The sequence below is a fragment of the Galeopterus variegatus genome, unplaced genomic scaffold (genome assembly GCF_000696425.1).
Source record: "Galeopterus variegatus unplaced genomic scaffold, G_variegatus-3.0.2 Scaffold3941, whole genome shotgun sequence".
NCBI classification, from domain to species: domain Eukaryota; kingdom Metazoa; phylum Chordata; class Mammalia; order Dermoptera; family Cynocephalidae; genus Galeopterus; species Galeopterus variegatus.
Window position 1 is genome coordinate 60767 of NW_007730052.1, and position 20551 is coordinate 81317.

At 35.6% G+C, this 20551-nt stretch overlaps 1 protein-coding gene across 1 annotated transcript in view; it reads right to left on the bottom strand.

The window, feature by feature from the left end:
* The window catches only part of DDX60 (DEAD (Asp-Glu-Ala-Asp) box polypeptide 60), a 94267-nt gene that overhangs the window by 11814 nt on the left and 61902 nt on the right, over positions 1-20551 (bottom strand). The window contains exons 25-32 of the mRNA XM_008586335.1: positions 19230-19377; positions 17599-17751; positions 15187-15291; positions 12028-12228; positions 7491-7595; positions 7134-7275; positions 4941-5062; positions 1193-1340 (exon numbers count right to left, since the gene is read on the bottom strand). Of these exons, the coding sequence (XP_008584557.1) occupies positions 1193-1340; positions 4941-5062; positions 7134-7275; positions 7491-7595; positions 12028-12228; positions 15187-15291; positions 17599-17751; positions 19230-19377 (1124 nt within the window). The remainder of the gene's footprint in view (positions 1-1192; positions 1341-4940; positions 5063-7133; positions 7276-7490; positions 7596-12027; positions 12229-15186; positions 15292-17598; positions 17752-19229; positions 19378-20551) is intronic.

Below are 20551 nucleotides of genomic sequence, written 5' to 3' on the forward strand. Positions count from 1 at the left end.
AGCTATATCACATAAAGGGAGTTGTGCAGCCCAGCACAGAATCCATTCAATAAAATTTAGCTATTAATCTTTGTATTGTTATTATAAAAATTTGTATTATATTTTGGTTGCTTTGATCAATAGGAAATAAAACACTAAATTTAAATTGCATACTTTTTAAATAGAGAATTATTGTTATTACTTTAGTACTTTTTCCCACTGAACCCAGAGCTGGCCTCAGAGATTTTCTAGAAAGGGTGTTCCAATCATCCGCTATTAGTAGGTTTGGAAATGGGATATGAGAAGAATGCATTTTCCATTCATGATCTTATAATACACCAGATAATACATTCACACTTGGCTCTAAGTTGTAATTGAGGCAGAATATTCACACAATCCCACCTCACCTCCCCTGTGATGTTCACAGTGCTCCACTCTTATTTTCTACATTTGTTCATGCTGCTTCCTACTTTAATAGAGCCCAAAAAAGCTACAAGCTCAACCACCTTGAATTTTTCCTTTTGAGGTTGTTACAGTATAGGAAATTACTACCCACAGCTCAACCATTTCCTTTTATTCGCAGTCACCTTTTCCTGTTTATTTCCCCTTAGAAAGCTTCCATCTTTGAGTTCATGTAAAAGAAAAATAAGAGCGAACACTAATAATAGTATTTACCGTGTGCTGAGCACAATCTTAAAATATTCACATATATAAAGTTAACCATTTAAAGCTCACCAAAACTAGGTAGATAACGTTATTCCCTTTTTAATATATCTTTTGAAAAAACTAAGGCATAAATATGGAGTCGCTTGCCCAAGACTCACTGCTACTAAGTAGCACAGCCAGAGTTTGGAGCCAGGGAATGTGCTCAGAGTCTATGCTCATGAACACTGAGCATAATTACTCTCAAGAAAAAGAAAGACAATTAGTCTCTAGTTTCCCTTCATCTCGTAAATATCCTTCCTCCATTTTCCAGGCTTGACTCCAAAGCAGGTTTTAATCAAGACGGCTTATAAATAACTCCATTTAGTTCCATCCTCCATTGCCCTTTTAACTTCTAATAAGCACAGTTTCTTTTGAGGGGGGAAGCCGAAGAGATCCTCAAAGGCAGGCTGACTTTTTGGGGGCTCCACTATTCTTCTGGGATAAACTGTTCATAAGCAAGATTATATATTCTTTAAATTATTCCAAAATGGAGCTATAATATACTTACTGATTTTTGATAAAGGGAGTTGATATTCCTGTTTCATATCAGCCAGTTTGGAAACAATGAGTAGGAAAGAGGCAAAATCCTTTGTAACTGCCATGTTATACTCATGTAAAGCATCACTGAAATCCTCCGGGAGATCATCAAGGAACACCTAGAAGCCAAATATTTTTCAGAGATACCTATATATCTTCCTTGGAAACTGAATCTTTGGAAGAAGAAAGGTAAAGAGCGATGCAATGTAATTCCATAGTTATCTCTTTATTCAGTAATGCCACTGATTCATTTCCTTATTGGTGAAATTGAGGTGAAATTCACTTTTGTTTCTGTTTGCACTCATGAAAATCTTACTCTTCACTCCTAAAATTTTTCTTTGACAATACTTAGTCAAAACCACTTTTTAAACAGTAGCATGCCCTCAAATGACATTAGACTTGTGAATATTTCTGAAGAATCTACTGACACATTTAGAGAGAAAGCAACAAGATAAAATATACTTGCATGCCTAGAATAAGCCTCACTTGGTTCTGAGACTATTTAATACCTCACTGGATTCATTTTTTTTTCTTCAAAATTTTATTTTATTTTGTCAATACACAATGTGGTTGATTATTGTGGCCAATTACTGAAACCTTTGATGTCTGAAGTAGAATCTGTAGCAGTGATCCATTTTCTTTCCTAATACTTGTGCTTTTTTCTCCCTTTATTCTTAATGAGGCTTGCTAGGGATTAATAAGTTTTATTATTCTTTACAAAGAGTCAGTTTAGGCTTTGTTGAATTCCGTTTGGTAAAATTTTTTCAATTTACTTTACTTCTGTTCTCATTTTACTATTTATTTCCTTCAGTTTATATTAGGTTAGATTTTCTGGTTTGGTTTGGTTTTTCCTAGCTTCTTATGCTGAAAGTTGAAATCATTGATTTTTTTCAGCCTGTCTTCTTTTCTATATACATACTTTCAAGGCTATAAATTTTCCTCTAAGCATTACATGAATTACAATTTATAAGTATTTTCATGTTTTCTTCATTATTATTTAATTTTAAATATTTTATAATTTTCATTTTATTTCTTTTTTGTCCTATGTGTATTTAGAAATTAATTTGTCTTACTTTCAGGCAATTGAGGTACTTCTGGTTCTTCTGGTCAGTGTCTACCTAGCATATTTTTTTCCATCATTCTATTCTTAATCTTTCTGAGATCTTATAGCTAAGATGTGATTTGTATAAACAGCATATATGGTCGTGCATCACTTAACAACAGGAACACATTCTGAGAAACCATCATTAGTCAATTTCATCATTGTGTGAACATCATAGTGTGAATAACATTGTGTTAACTTACACAAAACTAGATGATGTAGCCTACTACACACTTAGTCTATATGGTATAGCCAATTTCTCCCAGGCTACGAACCTGTAGAGCATGCTACTGTATTGAATAATGTAGGCAATTGTAAAAAATGGTAAATATTTGTGTATCTAAACTTACCTAAATAAAGAAAAGGTACAGTAAAAATATGGTAGTATAATCTTATGGGACCACCCTCATTTAAGCAGTCCATTGTTGACTGGAGCATTACTATGTGGCACATGACTGTAGTTGTATGTATTTTATTTATTTTGTTTTTTGGCAACTGGCTGGTTTGGGGATCTGAATGCAGTTGTGTGTATTTTAAAATACAATCTGAGAACCTTAGTATTTTATTTGATGTATTTAGTACATTTATATTTAATGTAACTTTATATAATTGAGTTTTCTATATTATTATTTGTTTTCTATTTGGGCCATCTGCTATATATTCTTTTCTCCTCCCTTCTTGTATTTTTTTCACCTAATCTTTTTTCATTAACATATATTTGTGAGTTATTTTACTAGTATTTTAGTTGTTATCCCAGAGATTACAAGATACATTTTTAATTTTACATCTCAATATTTCCAAAACTTTAAAACATTTAAGTCTATTTATCATTCTCAACTCTTGCATTATGATTGTCATGAATTTTAGTTCTACATATATTTCAAGTTTTATAATACATCGCAATTTGGGGGTACAGTGTATATTCATTTATGTCTACTCAAACACTACCCTTTGAAGTGTACTTCACTTCACCTTGCATTTTCATGTTTCCAAATTTTGAATTTTTTCATCTGCTAAAGTTTATGATATTTCTATTGTTGCAGACCTGATAGCAGTGAGTAACCTCAGGTTTAATGTCTGAAAATATTTTAACTTCATCTCTATTTTGAAGACTGTTTTCACTAAGTGTAGAATTCAGGGTTAGGAGTTATTTTATTGAGCACATTAACAATATTGGTCCATTGTCTTCTAGCTTCCATTATTTTGGTTAAAAAGTCAATTATTATTTATTATTGCTTCCTTTATGTGTGTGTCACTTTATTTTCATTTTAGCTGATCTATAATTTTCTCTGTGGTTTTTTATATAATAAATATTACAAGAATTCAGGAATTTTTATTTATCCTTTAAAGAGTTTTGGTATAGCACCTCAACATTTCATGCAGATCTGTTACCCAACATCCTGTGGTGAAAACATGCTATACGTTTGTAGTCTCTCAAGTTTCTCATCCATGGAACCCACTGGGCTTTTTTAATCTCATGAAAGAAGCCCTCTGTGAATGCTAAATCCAGTTTTCAAGCCATTTCTGGAATTGACACATTCCTTCAGACAAAAACTATGGCTGGAGATTCCTATCATGCCTTGGAAAAGTTCTTGCCTCTGTACAGTTTTAGCACATCTACTCCTCATTGCATCCACAGTTCTCTGTTGCAGTAGCAGTGGTGGCTGCCCACCATATCCTACCTGGAATGGACCAATTTCCAATAATCTTTAAGAGAAAAAGAGACAGCAGGCTTCCATTCAGAACTTTCTTGTGTTGTATTTATTTTTATGACAATATCTTCTTTATTAAAATAGAAATACTGACTTTTATAAGTTAAATATAAATTTATTTAAACAGAACAATTAAATAATATTTCAAGAATGTATGTGTGAAAAAGTGCAAAGAGTATGGGTCAGTAAGTAAAGTCATGTTCGCTGGTGTACAGGACATTCTGTGAGGGCATAGATTTGTAATTCAACATTGTGGAACTATTTTTTTGTTTCATAGCACCTCTTTTCTAAGATTATTTACTATAAACCAGCCTATCCCACTTTCTCAGATTCTAGTGAAATACCATAGTATCAGATTCTAGTGAAATACCATAGTATTTAATGTTGATTTAACAATGGGGAATCATGACCATAGAAAATGTTTTAAATAAAATTGGAAAAGACCTTCTTTTGGTTTCTGTGAGTCGAAGGATGATTTCTTAGATGACAATTACAATATTCTCTCAGTGAAGACATTATAGTTCACGAGATATATTTCCTTTCCTAGTCCTAACTCAAGGTGAAAAGGTGTAGATTTAGCAATGGGAATGGTAGTTTCACTTAAATGCATAATTACATACATATTTTATTTAGTCACTTAATTCTGTAATTTGCTGCAGTCAAATTAAAAACATGAGTAAGACCAATCCCATTTTTCCTCAAGACATTTAAGCTTTTGATAGATTTTTAGAGGATTTTAAGAATTACAGATTAAAATATCACACTGATTACAAAAAGAACAAATTATTCTGCAAGACAAATGAACGATCCTACATTTAATAAAATCCAATTGCTGCTGAATCAGTTCTGGTAGGATCTATTTAATGATCTTAATTATTAAATTTTATCAGACTCATACACTTTACCTTTGATTGATAAAACTTGAGGTTAGCATCTTGGAACTTTGATGGAAAATGTTTCCTTCCAAAGAGATGTGCCAATACTAACACCAACTTTTCCATAACATCTTGAGAAAAATGTTTTGAACCTATACAAAACAAAGTGTCTTGTTGTAAACATGAAAAAGTGTAATTCCAGTTTTTCATGTTTACATTGAATTTTATATTACATTTCATTTCATGGAACTAAAAATTTGAGACAAATATAGCAACTGAGGAATGACTATGTCAGCTGACAGCTTTCATCTATTCCTTCTTTTCCATTCTTGCTATCCACACCCTAGCTCAGATCCTAGTTATGCCAACCACAAATTGCTTTATATCCTTACCTAGATTTTCCTGGATGATCATCTCTCCTAAATAATTTTATGATCATGTCTCGTACCTACTCAAAAAATCTCTGATGACATTTCAATGCCTTATAAACAAAATCTAACTTTCTTTTTTTTTTTTTTTTCCTTTTTGTCTTTTTCCGTGTCCGGCAACAGATCGCAACCCTCAGTGTCGCGCCCGTACCGGACCAGGACCAGCAACTGGATCGCAACCCTCGGTGTTGCTCCCGCACCTCGCTCAGCCAGTGAGCGGCCGGTCTGTATGTGGGATCCGAACCCTCGGCGGGAGCGCCACCGCACTTCCCAAGCGGCGCACTGTAGCAGTGCGCCACCGGGCCAGCCCTGTAACTTTCTTAGCTTAGAACTTAAAGCTTTCCAAAATTCAGAACATAAATAACCTCCCAGTCTTATCTTTCTGTCTTACCTTTCTACCATTTATACTAAGTTATTGTCAACTTGAGTTACTCTATTCTTCGTAACACATGAGCACTATACTGTAGTGATTAAAAAGTTGCTACACTTGATAACTTGGGCTCTAGGGTCAGACTACCTATATATATATTTTTTTCCTTTTTGTCTTTTTTCGTGACCGGCAATGGAATCGCAACCCTCAGTGTTGCGCCCGCACCTCGCTCAGCCAGTGAGCGGCCGGTCTGTATGTGGGATCCGAACCCTCGGCGGGAGCGCCACCGCACTTCCCAAGCGGCGCACTGTAGCAGTGCGCCACCGGGCCGGCCCCAGACTACCTATATTTGAGTTTTGGTTCTGACTTATTAAAAGTGTGGAACCATGGCAATTTATTTAACTTCTTTATGCCTCAGTTTCCTAATTTACAAAATAAGGCTAGTCCTATTATCTGCCTCATAAAGTTATCAAATTTTCTATACCCATGTTTAAAACCACATACACCTACCCACCCTCACATAAATTTAAAAAATACACTGTAGATCTAATGGCCTGAAATTATTTCTCCTTTTTACAGAACTTTTGAGAGACATAGAATTTTCTGGGTAAACTTTTTTCAGAACAAGTCATATTCAGAGCCTAGTAACTCAACCTATTGTGCAAAGTAAAGCATTATCAATTAATAATAGAATATAAAGTAATATTGTGAAAGGCATTGAATTCACCAGGCATTAGGAAATATAATAACATTAGGCACAAATATTACAAGAGAAAAACATTTATTTTAGGTGCACTGTATAAGGGATTTATTATTTAAATGTACCAATCAAAGGCTTTTAATAAAAATTGTATTAAATGGAATTTATTTAAAATTTTACACAATATGTGCAAAAATTATGATATGTTTGGGGGAAAACAAGATTCTAGATTATACAATTAATATAATATCAGCTATGTAACTATATCCAAATAAAATATGATTGGAAGAAAATGTTCACAAATATTAACAATGATTATTTGTGGATAGTGGAATTATGGATAATTTTTTATTTCTAACATAATGCTGTCATACATCATTTTTTACGATGAGCATAGATTATATTTAAGTAGAAGAAAATATTTTTTAAATTGTATATATTTTAATATGTTCTGAATCCTGAAAACAAAGAATCACTAAAGTTAATACTCTAGTGAAGCTGACATTTTAAAACAGTTATCACAAAATATGGCTGTCTCCCATATAATCTATGTTATTAGGTATTTTATTTTATTTTATCTGGGAATCTACAAGTTGTCTACAGATTAACTGTATTTTCTTTATAGAAAAAATATTCCTGAAGTGTTTACTTTCTATAAATTTGTTGCTATTTTTGGACTATATGTATATATTTCTATATACATTTATAGGAAACCTCAAGCTTACCTTTACTGGTTGGCTGACAAAGATTGTGAAAAAGGCCTTTTACAAGAAAACTGACAAAAACAAGATTAGAAGGTTCATGGTAATGCAAATGTGATACAAGTCCAGCAAACCCCATAGGATTGGCTTCTTGATCTAAATAGCCCTAAAGAACAAAAACAATTTATTAGTTTGACACAACTTGCCACATAATTAATAAATGGCTTATTAAGTGCAAGTTTTAATAATTATATTAATTATAAGTAAGATTAATCAATCAAAGATTACAATTAATTTGGTATGGTAAGAATCTAGATGGTAGCAATCTCATTTTACCAAAAAAAAAAAAAAAAAAAAAAAAAAAAAAAAGCGCAATCATACCTCCTTCACCAGGAACTGCAGAGTAAACAAGAAGTAAAGTTTTAACATGTGCATGGTTCTGGGGCGTTTGAAGGACAGCAATGAATGCTTTAGCACTGACAGCACCTTTAAAGAAGAGCACTGTTATCCACATAGTGTTAAGTGTTATGAAATACATTTGTAAATTATAATATAATATAGCTGTTATCCATGTCTATTATTCCACACTGATATCAGTAGTACTTAAGATTCAGTTAGATTTTATAGTATGTGCTTTGATGCATTCTTTCAGGGCACATCCTTCCTTAAACAGAACAGAACACATAAAACATAATATCAGAAATGAAAAATATTGCCAGACAATCTGATAATAAAAATCATTTCAGTTTAAGAGCTTATAGGTCTTGAATTGTTCTGGGAGAAAAAAAAAAAAAAAATATATATATATATATATATTACATACATATATATATAGTATTCCATGTCCTACAGTATTGTTGCAAAAAATAATGGAACTAGGTTGATTAAAACCAAAGTAATAAAAATATTGCTTGGTTTCTGGTGTAAAACAGTACTGAGGTTCACATATCTTTCAGCTTCCCACTAACATGTCTATGAAGTCCCGAAAAGGAAAACTTCCCATTATCACCAGAAGTTAAAGGCCTGAGAGTTTATAGAACTTGGAAAGAATCTCAACTTATTATAAGGCCAATAGACTAGGAGGAAGGAAGGAAGGGAAGGTGTAAGGTAGGAAAAAAGGGGCATGCTCTCCATCTTCTTCACCATGGAGGGATTCTTTTTGAGTGCACCGAAAATGGCCTTTCCTACAACCTCTTCTCTCTCATATGCCACATTTAGTCAGAGACAGCAATGCTTAGGAAACAGCAGAATAAGGGGGTAAGTAAATAAGTAAGTAAGGGGGTGAGGAACTCATGGGTGGTTCACTGTAACCTTAGAGGTGTAAACCCAATAATTAAAGTCTTACTAAGATGGTTAAAATCCTGATAGAACTGCATACTATAGTGTATAGTGATTAATGACATCCTTATGACCAATGTGTTGGTAAGACTGGCAAAAGTAGAAGATGACCTTTTAGTCCTGCAAATCTACATAAAGTGAAGATCTGCTAAGTACTGATATTTGGGTCAAAACCTATTCATCCAGCCGCAGTTTTGAAAGGGTGTTTGAGCAGCATTTAGGCGGATAGAGTGAAGCCAGAAGAAATTTCATACATCCTACTGCTTGGCCAACCATCAGATTTGGATGAATGCATCTTCCTTAAAAAGTGAGAAAATAGAAAAACACACAACAAATCAATTCTTTGTATGAAAATTGATGACCTTCCTAAAATTATTCAATCATGCTACAAATATTCCTACATAAGAACATTAGACAAACAAACATTATTGGCCTTAGGGTGCTTACATTCTAGTGGGAAATATAGAGAAAATGAATAAAAACATAATGGAGAGATAAATATAAAGATGGATGATATATGGATAGATAGATAGATAATAGATAGATCTGATGTTATATAAGAAGGGATAAGTACTATGTATAACTGAAAAAGAAACATTGTCAATGCGGCAGAAAGGGGAAACATTAACAATTTAGAAGGGTGGTGAGGGTAGTGTTAGAGCAAAGAATTTAAAGGGAGAGAGGCCATGCATATATCTGAAAGAAGATCTCAGAAGCAGAAGAAACTTATAAGAGCTGTGGTCTGCAGAGTGGAGTGTTCATTCAGCAAGTAGCAGGCCCATGTGGGAGAGTAGAAGGAGGTGAGTTCAACAGGTTAGTCAGACGTCAGATTATGTAGAAGCTCATAGACTATGACAAGAACACTGGCGCTTACTCTAAAGAAAGAGCTCACCTATGAAAATCGTCTTGTGTTTGCAGTAAAAAATTGCTTTGAAAGATTATATATGAACCCATGCCATATGATATGGCCTCTATGAGACAAGACACAACAGCATATGGCATACAGACAATATAAATTGATATTTTAAAAGAATACATTATTATGATACAAAAGAGTGATGTAGGAAGTGGCAAAACTAAAAGTCCACTAGCAGAATTAAAATCCACATTTAGTAGTAAAACTAGTAATCCACATTTTAATAGTAAAACTACAAGTCCACTAGCAGAATTAAAATCCATCTTTGTATTTCTAAAGAGCAGAGTTGACATTTTGGAGGTGTGGATGATAAATTTTATGTTCTATCATAATGAAAAAAAGATAGCAAAGGAGAACAGAAAAGAGGGGTTCAATTTAAACATTATGAGTCCTAGAAGAATGCTCACCTCAGAAACCAGTATTCCATTTAACTGGGCACACTTATCAATATACAAAAAGAGGGAAGAATAGGGCCCTTTAATGAGGCATCTTTATAAAGATGAAAAAGACACTGAACAATAAAGTGGAAGTAAATAAAGATAGAATTTAAGAAATCTTTTCTTAGTTTGGAAAATATCTGAGCATTGCACACCAGTGTGAATGTACTTAAAACTACTGAACCATACACTAAAGATGGTAAATTTTATGTTATGTGCACTTTACCACAATAAAAAAATCCAAGCATGAGGATTAAAAGTTCTCATCATATAATAACCAAAATATCAATTTTAGAAAGGACCTATACAATAAAAAGATCCTAGGAAAAACAATTTGAAATAGGATTTAAAAAATAAAATTCAGGGCCAGCCCGGTGGCGCACTGGAGAGTGCGCCGCTTGGGAGTGTGGTGGCACTCCCACCGAGGGTTCGGATCCCACGTGGAGACCAGTTCCCGCTCACTGGCTGAGCAAGGTGCGGGCGCAACACCGAGGGTTGCGATCCCGTTGCCGGTCCCCGGTATGGGCATGACACTGAGGGTTGCGATCCTGTTACCGGTCAGTAAAAAAAAAAAGACAAAAAAAATAATAATAATAAATAAAATAAATAAATAAAATTCATATAATTACATAGGCAGAAAAAAGTCAAATTAACTGCAACAGAACAGATAGTAACATGACTCCTTCAGATGAGACTCCAAAGGAGTCTGCTCCTTTATAACACTAAATTCAGAAGGCAAGAAAGCTTGATGTGATAACTGAAGAGCACATTCTAAGAATTTTATGCCCACACTTTAGTCCTATACATGTGACGATTACAGATAGGTCTTCTTAAACATACCAAGGCAAAGAAAATGAGACACCCTCATAATCTTTTTGAAAAAATGATAAACCTTGTTAGAAGTACTCCTTTCTATAGAGAGGTAAAAATTAAGAACTCTCAATTAAAAAATAAACATTGATATAAGAAAATAAAAACTCAAAAACGGGGAGTTGTTGGTCTAAAACGACGTATGCCTGCTCCATAGCACCAGCCAATTCAGCACAAGAGTCCTTGAAGAATCCTCAGTTCAGGAAACAGTATCACATTTAACTGGGCACACTAATCAATATAAAACAACAGGGAAGAATAGGCCCCTTTAACAAAGCATCTTCATGAAGATGAAAATCAAATTAATTATGAATTTTAAATATCTCATTGTGGGATTGGACACAAAATATTTATCTGAGCAAAACATATCAAGAAAAGTATAAAACCCTATTCTGAAGCCCAATTACATGTAACTATATCAATGTTTAAAAACAAAATGCACACGCATGCCTAGAAAAATGGCTGGAAAAAAAAAATACCAAAATGATAACATGATTGATTATCTTTGAGTACATTTTTCCTCTTTTAACTTTCTACATTCCCCAAGTATTCTTTAATAAATTTGAGTTACTTTTTTATAAAAATTAAACATTTTTATTACAAATTCATAAAAAACAAACTTTCATTTCTAAATAGTAGAAACAGGAAACTAACCCAAATCTTTTCAATCCATAGTTCATACCCTTTACTAGAGAGCAATGCCTATCACACATGAAAACAGTAATCCTGGGTGCTCTTCAATGCTCATCAGCCACAAATTCCATGTCTGATAGTGGAAACAAACAAAACTAATTATTATTCTTCTCAGCTATTCCCCGTCCTCTACTATTCAAGATATTACAATGCACTAAAGGACTAATGAAACTGAAGAGTTACTGCTACAGACTTTTAAAAGAACAGCAGACCTGACTACGGCCAGGCCAGGGAAAAAGAACCTCGTCAGTGAACCTCAGACAGTGTCCAGCACTGTACCTTCTTATTACAAATTCATAAAAAACAAACCTTTTCATTTCTAAATAGTAGAAACAGGAAACTAACCCAAATCTTTTTCAATCCATAGTTCATACCCTTTACTAGAGAGCAATGCCTATCACACATGAAAACAGTAATCCTGGGTGCTCTTCAATGCTCATCAGCCACAAATTCCATGTCTGACAGTGGAAACAAACAAAACTAATTATTATTCTTCTCAGCTATTCCCCATCCTCTACTATTCAAGATATTACAATGCACTAAAGGACTAATGAAACTGAAGAGTTACTGCTACAAACTTTTAAAAGAACAGCAGACCTGACTATGGCCAGGCCAGGGAAAAAGAACCTCGTCAGTGAACCTCAGACAGTGTCCAGCACTGTACCTTTGCCGTGGCATCCTCTGGGTCATCTCCTTTGGAGGCCAGCAGCATGAGTCGCAGGACCAGGGAAATGCTCAGAGGGAACTGTCCTCTCAGCTCAGGAACCTTGGATTTTATGAGTTTTCCTATTTTGGGCAATGGAATATCAAAGAAATACACATCTCCCAACAGGTCTTGACCTCGTCTTCCAGCACGACCAGACATCTGGAAACACAAGACAATCACCATGTAAAACCTCCCTAAATATTTTTCCTATCAGTACATACAGGAATTAAGCCTTTTACATTGGTTTGGAGCCAGAAAATTGTGCATATGCCCATCCATTAATGAAGTGAAACTAATACTAATGTGGGGCTTAGGGAATTTACCATGACTGAGACAGAGCTGGCAAATGAGACATTTATCATTATTATGTACTTATATCTTGCCATTAATTGTATCAGGCATTTGTATAATGATACATAGAAGAAACAAAGAACAACAACAAAAAAAGATTATACCCTGAGGTCAAGTTCACTTGTAGCTGAACTCTTTTATACCAACTTTCTCTCCCTCATCACCTCCTCTCTCTCTCTCTCTCATCCTTTTCTCCCCTGTCCTCACATACACACACGTGTTGAGTTACAAATCACAAAATAAAAGCTGTCAACAAATAGAGGAAATAAAATTTACTGAGTGATAAAATTCAGAAATATGTGTGAAAAGCAAGTTAAGAACAAATTCTTTACAGAAGTTTTGTTAATTGGCATTTATTGAGTACTTAGAATGTGCTAAATCCCTTATACTTTTTTATACAGACCTCACAACCACATATCAGGTATATATCATCATTATCCCCATTACCTGTATAATGTGGAACCTCAGGCGTGAGGAATATAAGAAAACTGCCCATAGTCAAAAAATCAGAAAGTAGAAGTTCCAGGATTCAAATCCTGGCATTTTGATTCCCCAGTCCATTGTCCCAAATATATCATATCATCCTAGCTCCAGAGCCATGAATATGAGATTCCCAAAGATGTGACAGAAGATTCCATATGGAATGTAGCAGCAGGAGTAGAAACAAAAAACACAGGGGTTGGTAAAGTGTGTATATGTGTGTGTGTGTGTGTGCGCGCGCGCGTGTGTGTGTGAGTGAGAGAGAGAGACAGAGACAGAGAGAGAGAGAGAAATGATAAGTATGTCATATTGGGTAGGAACAAGGCCTATAAATAGATTATGTGTGTGCGTGCGCGTGTGTGTGTGAGTGAGAGAGAGAGACAGAGACAGAGAGAGAGAGAAATGATAAGTATGTCATATTGGGTAGGAACAAGGCCTATAAATAGATTAAAAAGTGTTTAGACAGGAAGGGAGAGAGGCACTTTGATAAAAACTTGAATGTTGGCTGACATATCTAAATTTGATGCTGCCAGGAGAAAAAAAATCATAAAATGATCCTGAGCAGGGAAACCATATGAAGACAAACTGTGCTGTCTGCAGGACATGGTAGAATAAGAACTGAGAATCAAGGAAACTGTTCTAATAATACAAAGCCAAGAATGTACAATGAAAGGTGGTGGATTCTGAAGTTGCAAGCAAAAATTGAATACCACTATAGGGAGTAAGGAAGTAGGCTTGGTAATAGATTGTGTGTCAGGAGCAAAAACAAGGGAGACATCAAAGACAACTTCACAGTGCAAAATCTTGTGGATAGTAAATAAATGAGTAAATGTTTATTGAGCACTTTTGAGATGTATCTTTCTTACAAATCATTTTAATTCTTGCCAATGTCATGGGATAGTAATTATCACCAATAATCTGGAGATAGGAAAGAAAGATCAGTGTAGATATCTCATCCAAGGTCATACATCTGGTTAGCAGTAGTCACAAAATCCCAAACTCATGTGGCTTTCCACTATACCACAGCTAAAAATGACAGCCAGGCATGGACGGATGCCAAGGTATGTTACTGTGTAACAGAGACAAAAAAAGGATTACTCAAAGCACCATGAATGCATTGAGAAGCCCGAAGTGTCTGTATTCCAGAGGAAAACTGGGTTAAAGCACTCATTCAAAGTTACCTTCTGTCTTTTATTGTAAAAACAAGAAAGTTTAACAAGAAAATTCAGTTTATTCAATTATTACAAAAAGACAGAAGGACATGGGCAGGGTTACAAAAGTTATCTATGGCTAAGTATAGCTTAACAATGGAAAGTAGTAACATCAGTAGAATAAACAAAGGGACATTCCAAAGTATGATTAGTGAAAAGCTAAGTTGGTCAAACTGGCTCATTATCTAAAGTATAACCTCTCCTTAAGCAAAAGTTACATTCTTATGAAAAAATCTAAATCCAATTATCTCTAAAGTTTCCCCCAACAGACAGCCTGCCCTAGCAAACATTTTTTTCCCAACTTTCCCTTCAGCAATTCTTTTTTTTTTTTTTTTTTGTCTTTTTTCGTGTCCGGCAACGGATCGCAACCCTCAGTGTCGCGCCCGTACCGGACCGGGACCGGCAACGGGATCACAACCCTTGGTGTTGCTCCCACACCTCGCTCAGCCAGTGAGCGGGAACCGGTCTGTATGTGGGATCCAAACCCTCATTAGGAGCGCCACCGCGCTCCCAAGCGGCGCACTGTAGCAGTGCGCCACCGGGCCGGCCCAGCACGCGCTCCCAAGCGGCGCACTGTAGCAGTGCGCCACCGGGCCGGCCCAGCAATTCTTAAAATCTCTTAACAGGATTGGTATGACAACCACCTGTTATCTCTAAAAACATTAAAGTATGCAATCCCATACCTAAACAGTGATTAGAGTTGATTAGATGGGCTTTTGCCTCACTATCTTTGGGCTGTGGCACCCTACCTGAGGGTTTTTGCCCTATGCATGCATTTACCTAAAAACCCTATTCTAAAATCAAATGAGCATGAACATTATTTAATTTAGAATGGTTTAGATATGCTATCTGTGGGCTGTGTCCCCCTACCCTCAGGGTTTTTGCCCCATACATGAATTTACCTAAAAACCCTATTCTAAAATCAAATGAGAATCAAGATTGGTAACCCCTCAACAAAGGTATGCTAGACCATAAATTGCAGCATGTTTGTAAACTAAAAGCTTCTGGGTTTTTTTTATTATTCTATGGTCATATTTTAACAATACAACAAGCAAGTTTATGCATATTACAATACCTGTCTGTAATTTAAAGCATCCAGATAGACTGAGTTTTGAGCAAAAACTACAGATTTACAAGGCATGTTGACTCCTAAAGCAAGTGTCCCAGTAGCTGTCACCACCTAGAAAGAGAATAAAACAATTATTTCATAAAATAACACTGTGCTAGAATGCAGGTGTTTCCTGCCATATAATTTCTGAAAAACTCTTTGAATTTCAAGTAAACCATAGTGAGAAAGCTAGAGATACTAGACACACTGGTATTCTTGCTGTTTCATGAATACAGCAAGCACATTCCCCAAACTGGGACATTACAGCTGTTTGCTTTGCACAGAACATTCTTCCCCCAAATATTAATTTCTCTGACTCCTTCAGTTATCTGCTGAAATGGCACAGAGGAATTTGTGGACCATCACATTTAAAATAAACACTCCCTACCATCACCACCTCTCTCTCTGTCCTGCATGATTTCTTTTCATAGTATTAATGACTACCTCAATAATATTAGTAGTTAGTGTACTTGTCCTGTACCAGACTTCAACACCATTCCCCATTGTATCTCTAGCACCGAGAAGAGTACCTGGCACATGATAGGTGTTCAGTAAATATTTTTAAATAAATGGCTGAAAGGGGAATTTCCCTATGATAGGACAATAATATTTTTCCAAACCCACTGGGAAATTACCTACTTCATTTACAGTAATTTGTTAAGATTATATCTATGGAAATATCATCTCAGTAATAACAGAAAAATAAAGTTTCTTTTTTTCCCCTGAATTATCATGATAACTGACGAGGAAAAGGAGTAAGGCAAAGTTTAAAATTTATTTAGATAATTCACCTTTTTGCTCATTTTTTCTTCTAATGCTGTATATTTCTAATTGTCCTCTATGTTTATGTTGATTGTCATACATGCCATAGTTAGTGTTAGTGTTTAAGTATATAGAGTAATTTTTTCCAACTATTCATTACAGATGTATACATCTGTCAAAATGCAACACACCACTTATTAGCTGTTTTTCTAAAGTTCCTTAATAAGAACAAAAATGGGGAAAATAAGAACATTAAATTTAGAAAATCACTACAATAAATACCTTTTGAAAAATGTGTTCTATAGAGCAAAGCTATCACTATTTCCATAATGCCTTTTCTAGAGTGACCTAGTTATTCATCCACTAAACTATTAGCAATTGAGCAACTACTGTTTAATAGATACTATTTTAGACACAGGATATGCTGATCAAAATAGGTGTGCCACTTTTCTCTCAATTTATATCATGTAGAAAAAATTGTCTCTGGTTATTAACCTTTAAAATAAGTAAATAATTTGTTGTTTGTTAAGAGAAAAACTTAGCAAAGTTGTTAATGTATTTTGATTGTTTTTTCCAGAAAACAGAATTACTCTTTAACTGTGGTGTCAGATTTTCCTCAACATTTAGTTTATTAAGATTAAAAGATGGTACCTAGAGCAGCAGAATCAATCTCAATCTCTCTCTCTCTCTCTCTCTCCCCCTTTCTTTCTTACATACAACCCACTCACCCACACACCCACACACATGCACACATATGAATATAACGTATATCATACAAAATGTAATATGGATAATTTTTAAAAGTCAAGGTCTATTTTTATAGATATTTAATGGATATTTTTATAATATTAAAGATCCAAATTTACTAGAAAATTACATAAATCCTCTTTGTGAATTTATCCAGATGATACCCATGCACCCTCATGGGACATACTAAACAAAACATAACAAGGATTTGGTTTGAATGTTTTTATAAGTTAATCTTTCTCTTGTCTACTATCAGTGACAGGAGGAGAACATTTAGGAGCAACACATCTAAAAATTCTGCTGAGATATGCAGCGGGCCCTAAGCAAGCAATATATTCTTGCTCTTCTTTCAGCTATTACATTAGAAAAAGACCTTACCAAAACTCTATTATAAATGGCCTCCAAACCCATGAAAGAATATCTGTAACCAAAATTATATGAAGAGCTGACAAAATTCCCTAGATACTATAAATGAAAAAAGAGGTTGTGCCAAGATCAGCATAGGTGTATTTCATTATAAGAATATTTGGAAAAGTACCTGTTTAGGAAATATTTTTATTCTCATGACAAATAAATAAACTGAATGATACACTTTAAAGTCCCTTCCCCAATTAAATGAAGGAATATACAGTCACATCATGGGTCGTAAAAAACACAAAAGAGGCAGGGAGAGAGAGGGAGGAAAAGGAGGAATTGATAAAGGGACATGAAAATCAACATTGTATATTGATAAATTAAAATTTAAAAAACCACAAAAGACATAAATACATGAGCAAAAGTGAAAAAAAGTGGTTATAGTTTTTACTTTTCATAAACATTTAGTTTCATATAATCATGTCTTCAATTTTTAGAATGAAAAAATTTACCTACCCTGATAAATCCTTTTCTAAAGAGAATTTCAACTAATTGTTTTTCTTTGAAGCTCATAGATCTGTGATGGTATCCAATACCCCTTTCTGCCAAAGCTTTCAGTTCTGCACCTTTTCTTTGAAATTTTACTCGATCAAACACCATCTGCAAAGTCTAAAAGAAGCACGAAGTTTAGGGATTTTGATAATTTCTTATGTAATTTTAATTTAAATTATAACAGGAAAATGTTTAAATGAAAAGAACATGCATACTATGTAATAATTTAGCTAAATAATGCAACTGGTTGAAATCCACTCTACATAAATGAAAAAACATTTTGTGGCAGCAGCAGTAACTACAGGATCTTCCCAATTCTTTGAACAGACTACCCAAACTGTCTTTCCACACTGCTGGGGTGAAAACTAGGACAAAGTACTAGATAAAGCACCCCAGGGAGGTGTGAGTGTGTGACCTGCTCTCGCCTGAGGCAGCTGAACTCCTTCTGGGGACTTAGGAGTTCTCCCCAGAGAGAGAGGGACTTCTCCAGTAAGGCCGAGCAGGTTCCTTACCCTACATGGTCATGGAATGCTTACTTCCCACTGCAAATCAGTCACAAATGGCCTTAAAAATATCCATGCCCTAAGGAGGAAATCCGATTGTTTCTAGAGCTATATGTACAAAAATAAACACTGCTATGGGGGGAGCATGGGGCACTAAGTATCCATAAGCAAATGGGTGGTTGCTGGTTACTTCAGTTATCTCAATTATACCGTCATTCATACAATGGAATAGCAAGGATCCATTAAAATGATGATGTAAACACATGGTTATGAAAAAGGAAGAGACCACAACATTTATATAAGAAGGTATATGATAGAATAAACACACACACATGTAGTCACAGGTAAAAGAGATAAAAGTTTCATCTAGAAGGGCTGTGATTACTTTTGAGTGATGACATTGCTTTTATTATTACTGATTTGTACTTTCAAATCTGTCTTTTTTTTAAAAAAAAAAAAAGATGACTGGTAAGGGGATTTCAACCCTTGGCTTGGTGTTGTCAGCACCACGCTCAGCCAGTGAGCCAACCGGCCATCCCTATATAGGATCCGAACCCATGGCTTTGGTGTTATGAGCACCACACTCTCCCGAGTGAGCCATGGGCTGGCTACCATAAGCATGAATAATGTACATAGCAAAGAGTTTTCAAACCAGAAATGGCATACCATTTCTTGATATTCCCATGCCTGTATGGTGGAATGTTTTAGCTGTAGTATAGAAAGCCTCTGATTCTGATGAATTCTTTCAATATTATTTGAAGTGTATTGCACCACATGTACCCATTTTTTAAAATGAGGCATGTGAGATTGAAGTCTAGAATTCAGGCTGCAAAAAACAATATAATAGAAATAATGAAAGGTCAGACACCCTCAGGGGTGAACTGGTAACAAGTTAGAAATAATCTACAAATCCTAATCATGTCCTTTTTAGATATATGCTGTAGAGCTGTCAGGAATTATGTGTAGCCAGAAGGTCCTACACGGAGATTTCTCTTCTGGCAGGGATCGAATTTAGTTAGTATGTTAAACACTGCCTATAACTGAGAAGCTATGGCTGATGAATGAAGTCATCTGTTCCATTCAAGTGCTTACCTCAGCATCTATCACTTTTTGATCAGCATGTGTGCAGTCCTGAGGGATTTCCAGGTTTTTCTCTAGACTCTTCAGTAGATTATCATGTTCAGCTTCATGTATTAGGCTTTGGTCCATTTTTCTGGTTTTTTTCTGGCTTCTTTCATCTCTGTTCATAAAGATAAAATTTTAAGTAATGAATATTCATGTTTGAACACCATAGGAAGCTCGTCTTCCCAAAACCCTCTAATCATCCAGACTTTCGCAGCTACGTACATCTGTAATACTGTGACTCAATCTTGTTCCTCTAATGAACTTCCTCTTCGGCCTCTAAAACTTACGATCCCTCATGAAAAAATTCCTCTATGTATTCATATTTTCTATGATGTTCCCTTTCTTTCTTGTTGTAGCCTTCTTACCAAGTCCAGTTCTCCCCAGATGTCCCTGCCTCTCCTTGATGAAGCAATGATCATTTCCTCTTCCTCAGCCCTCATGACACTAGGCTAAGGTAAGACAGGTGTTCTCTTAGCGTTTGACCACCATAGGAAGCTCGTCTTCCCAAAACCCTCTATCATCCAGACTTTCACGGCTACGTACATCTGTAATACTGTGACTCAATCTTGTTCCTCTAATGAACTTCCTCTTCGGTCTCTAAAACTTACGATCCCTCATGAAAAAATTCCTCTATGTATTCATATTTTCTATGATGTTCCCTTTCTTGTTGTAGCCTTCTTACCAAGTCCAGATCTCCCCAGATGTCCCTGCCTCTCCTTGATGAAGTGATGATCATTTCCTCTTCCTCAGCCCTCATGACACTAGGCTAAGGTAAGACAGGTGTTCTCTTTGCTCCACGTTGCCAATTCCAGGCCATTCTCCTGCCCTCCTTGTAGTGGATGCCCCAGCTGCTCTGGGTGTGGCTGCTAAAGGATCACAGCTGCACCATTCCCTACAGAATTGCCCTCAACCAAGAGGAGCCTTCTAGAAATGCCTCAGAGGTTGCAACCTCTTCTGGCAGTGGAAAAGGCACACAGCCAATGACTGACTGATGTGAGGTATAAAAATCAGCCCCCTTGACTCAAGATGAGACAAATCTGTGGTGCCCCCGAGTTCCCAGTAGGGTCAGGCTCAGGCTATATTCTAGCAAAGCCCACGTCCTTGCTTGTCTTATTCACCTTCCCTTTCCTGCCTCCCTCACTTTCTTACAGGTCCCTCATGAGTGCACCCCTTTAATAATTCAGTTACACAGATCTCTTCATCTCAGTGGGTGCTACTGGAGAATCTCACCTAAGACACCCCTCCATAAACCCTGGCTCAGACTCTCGTGTCATCAGACTGTATTATCC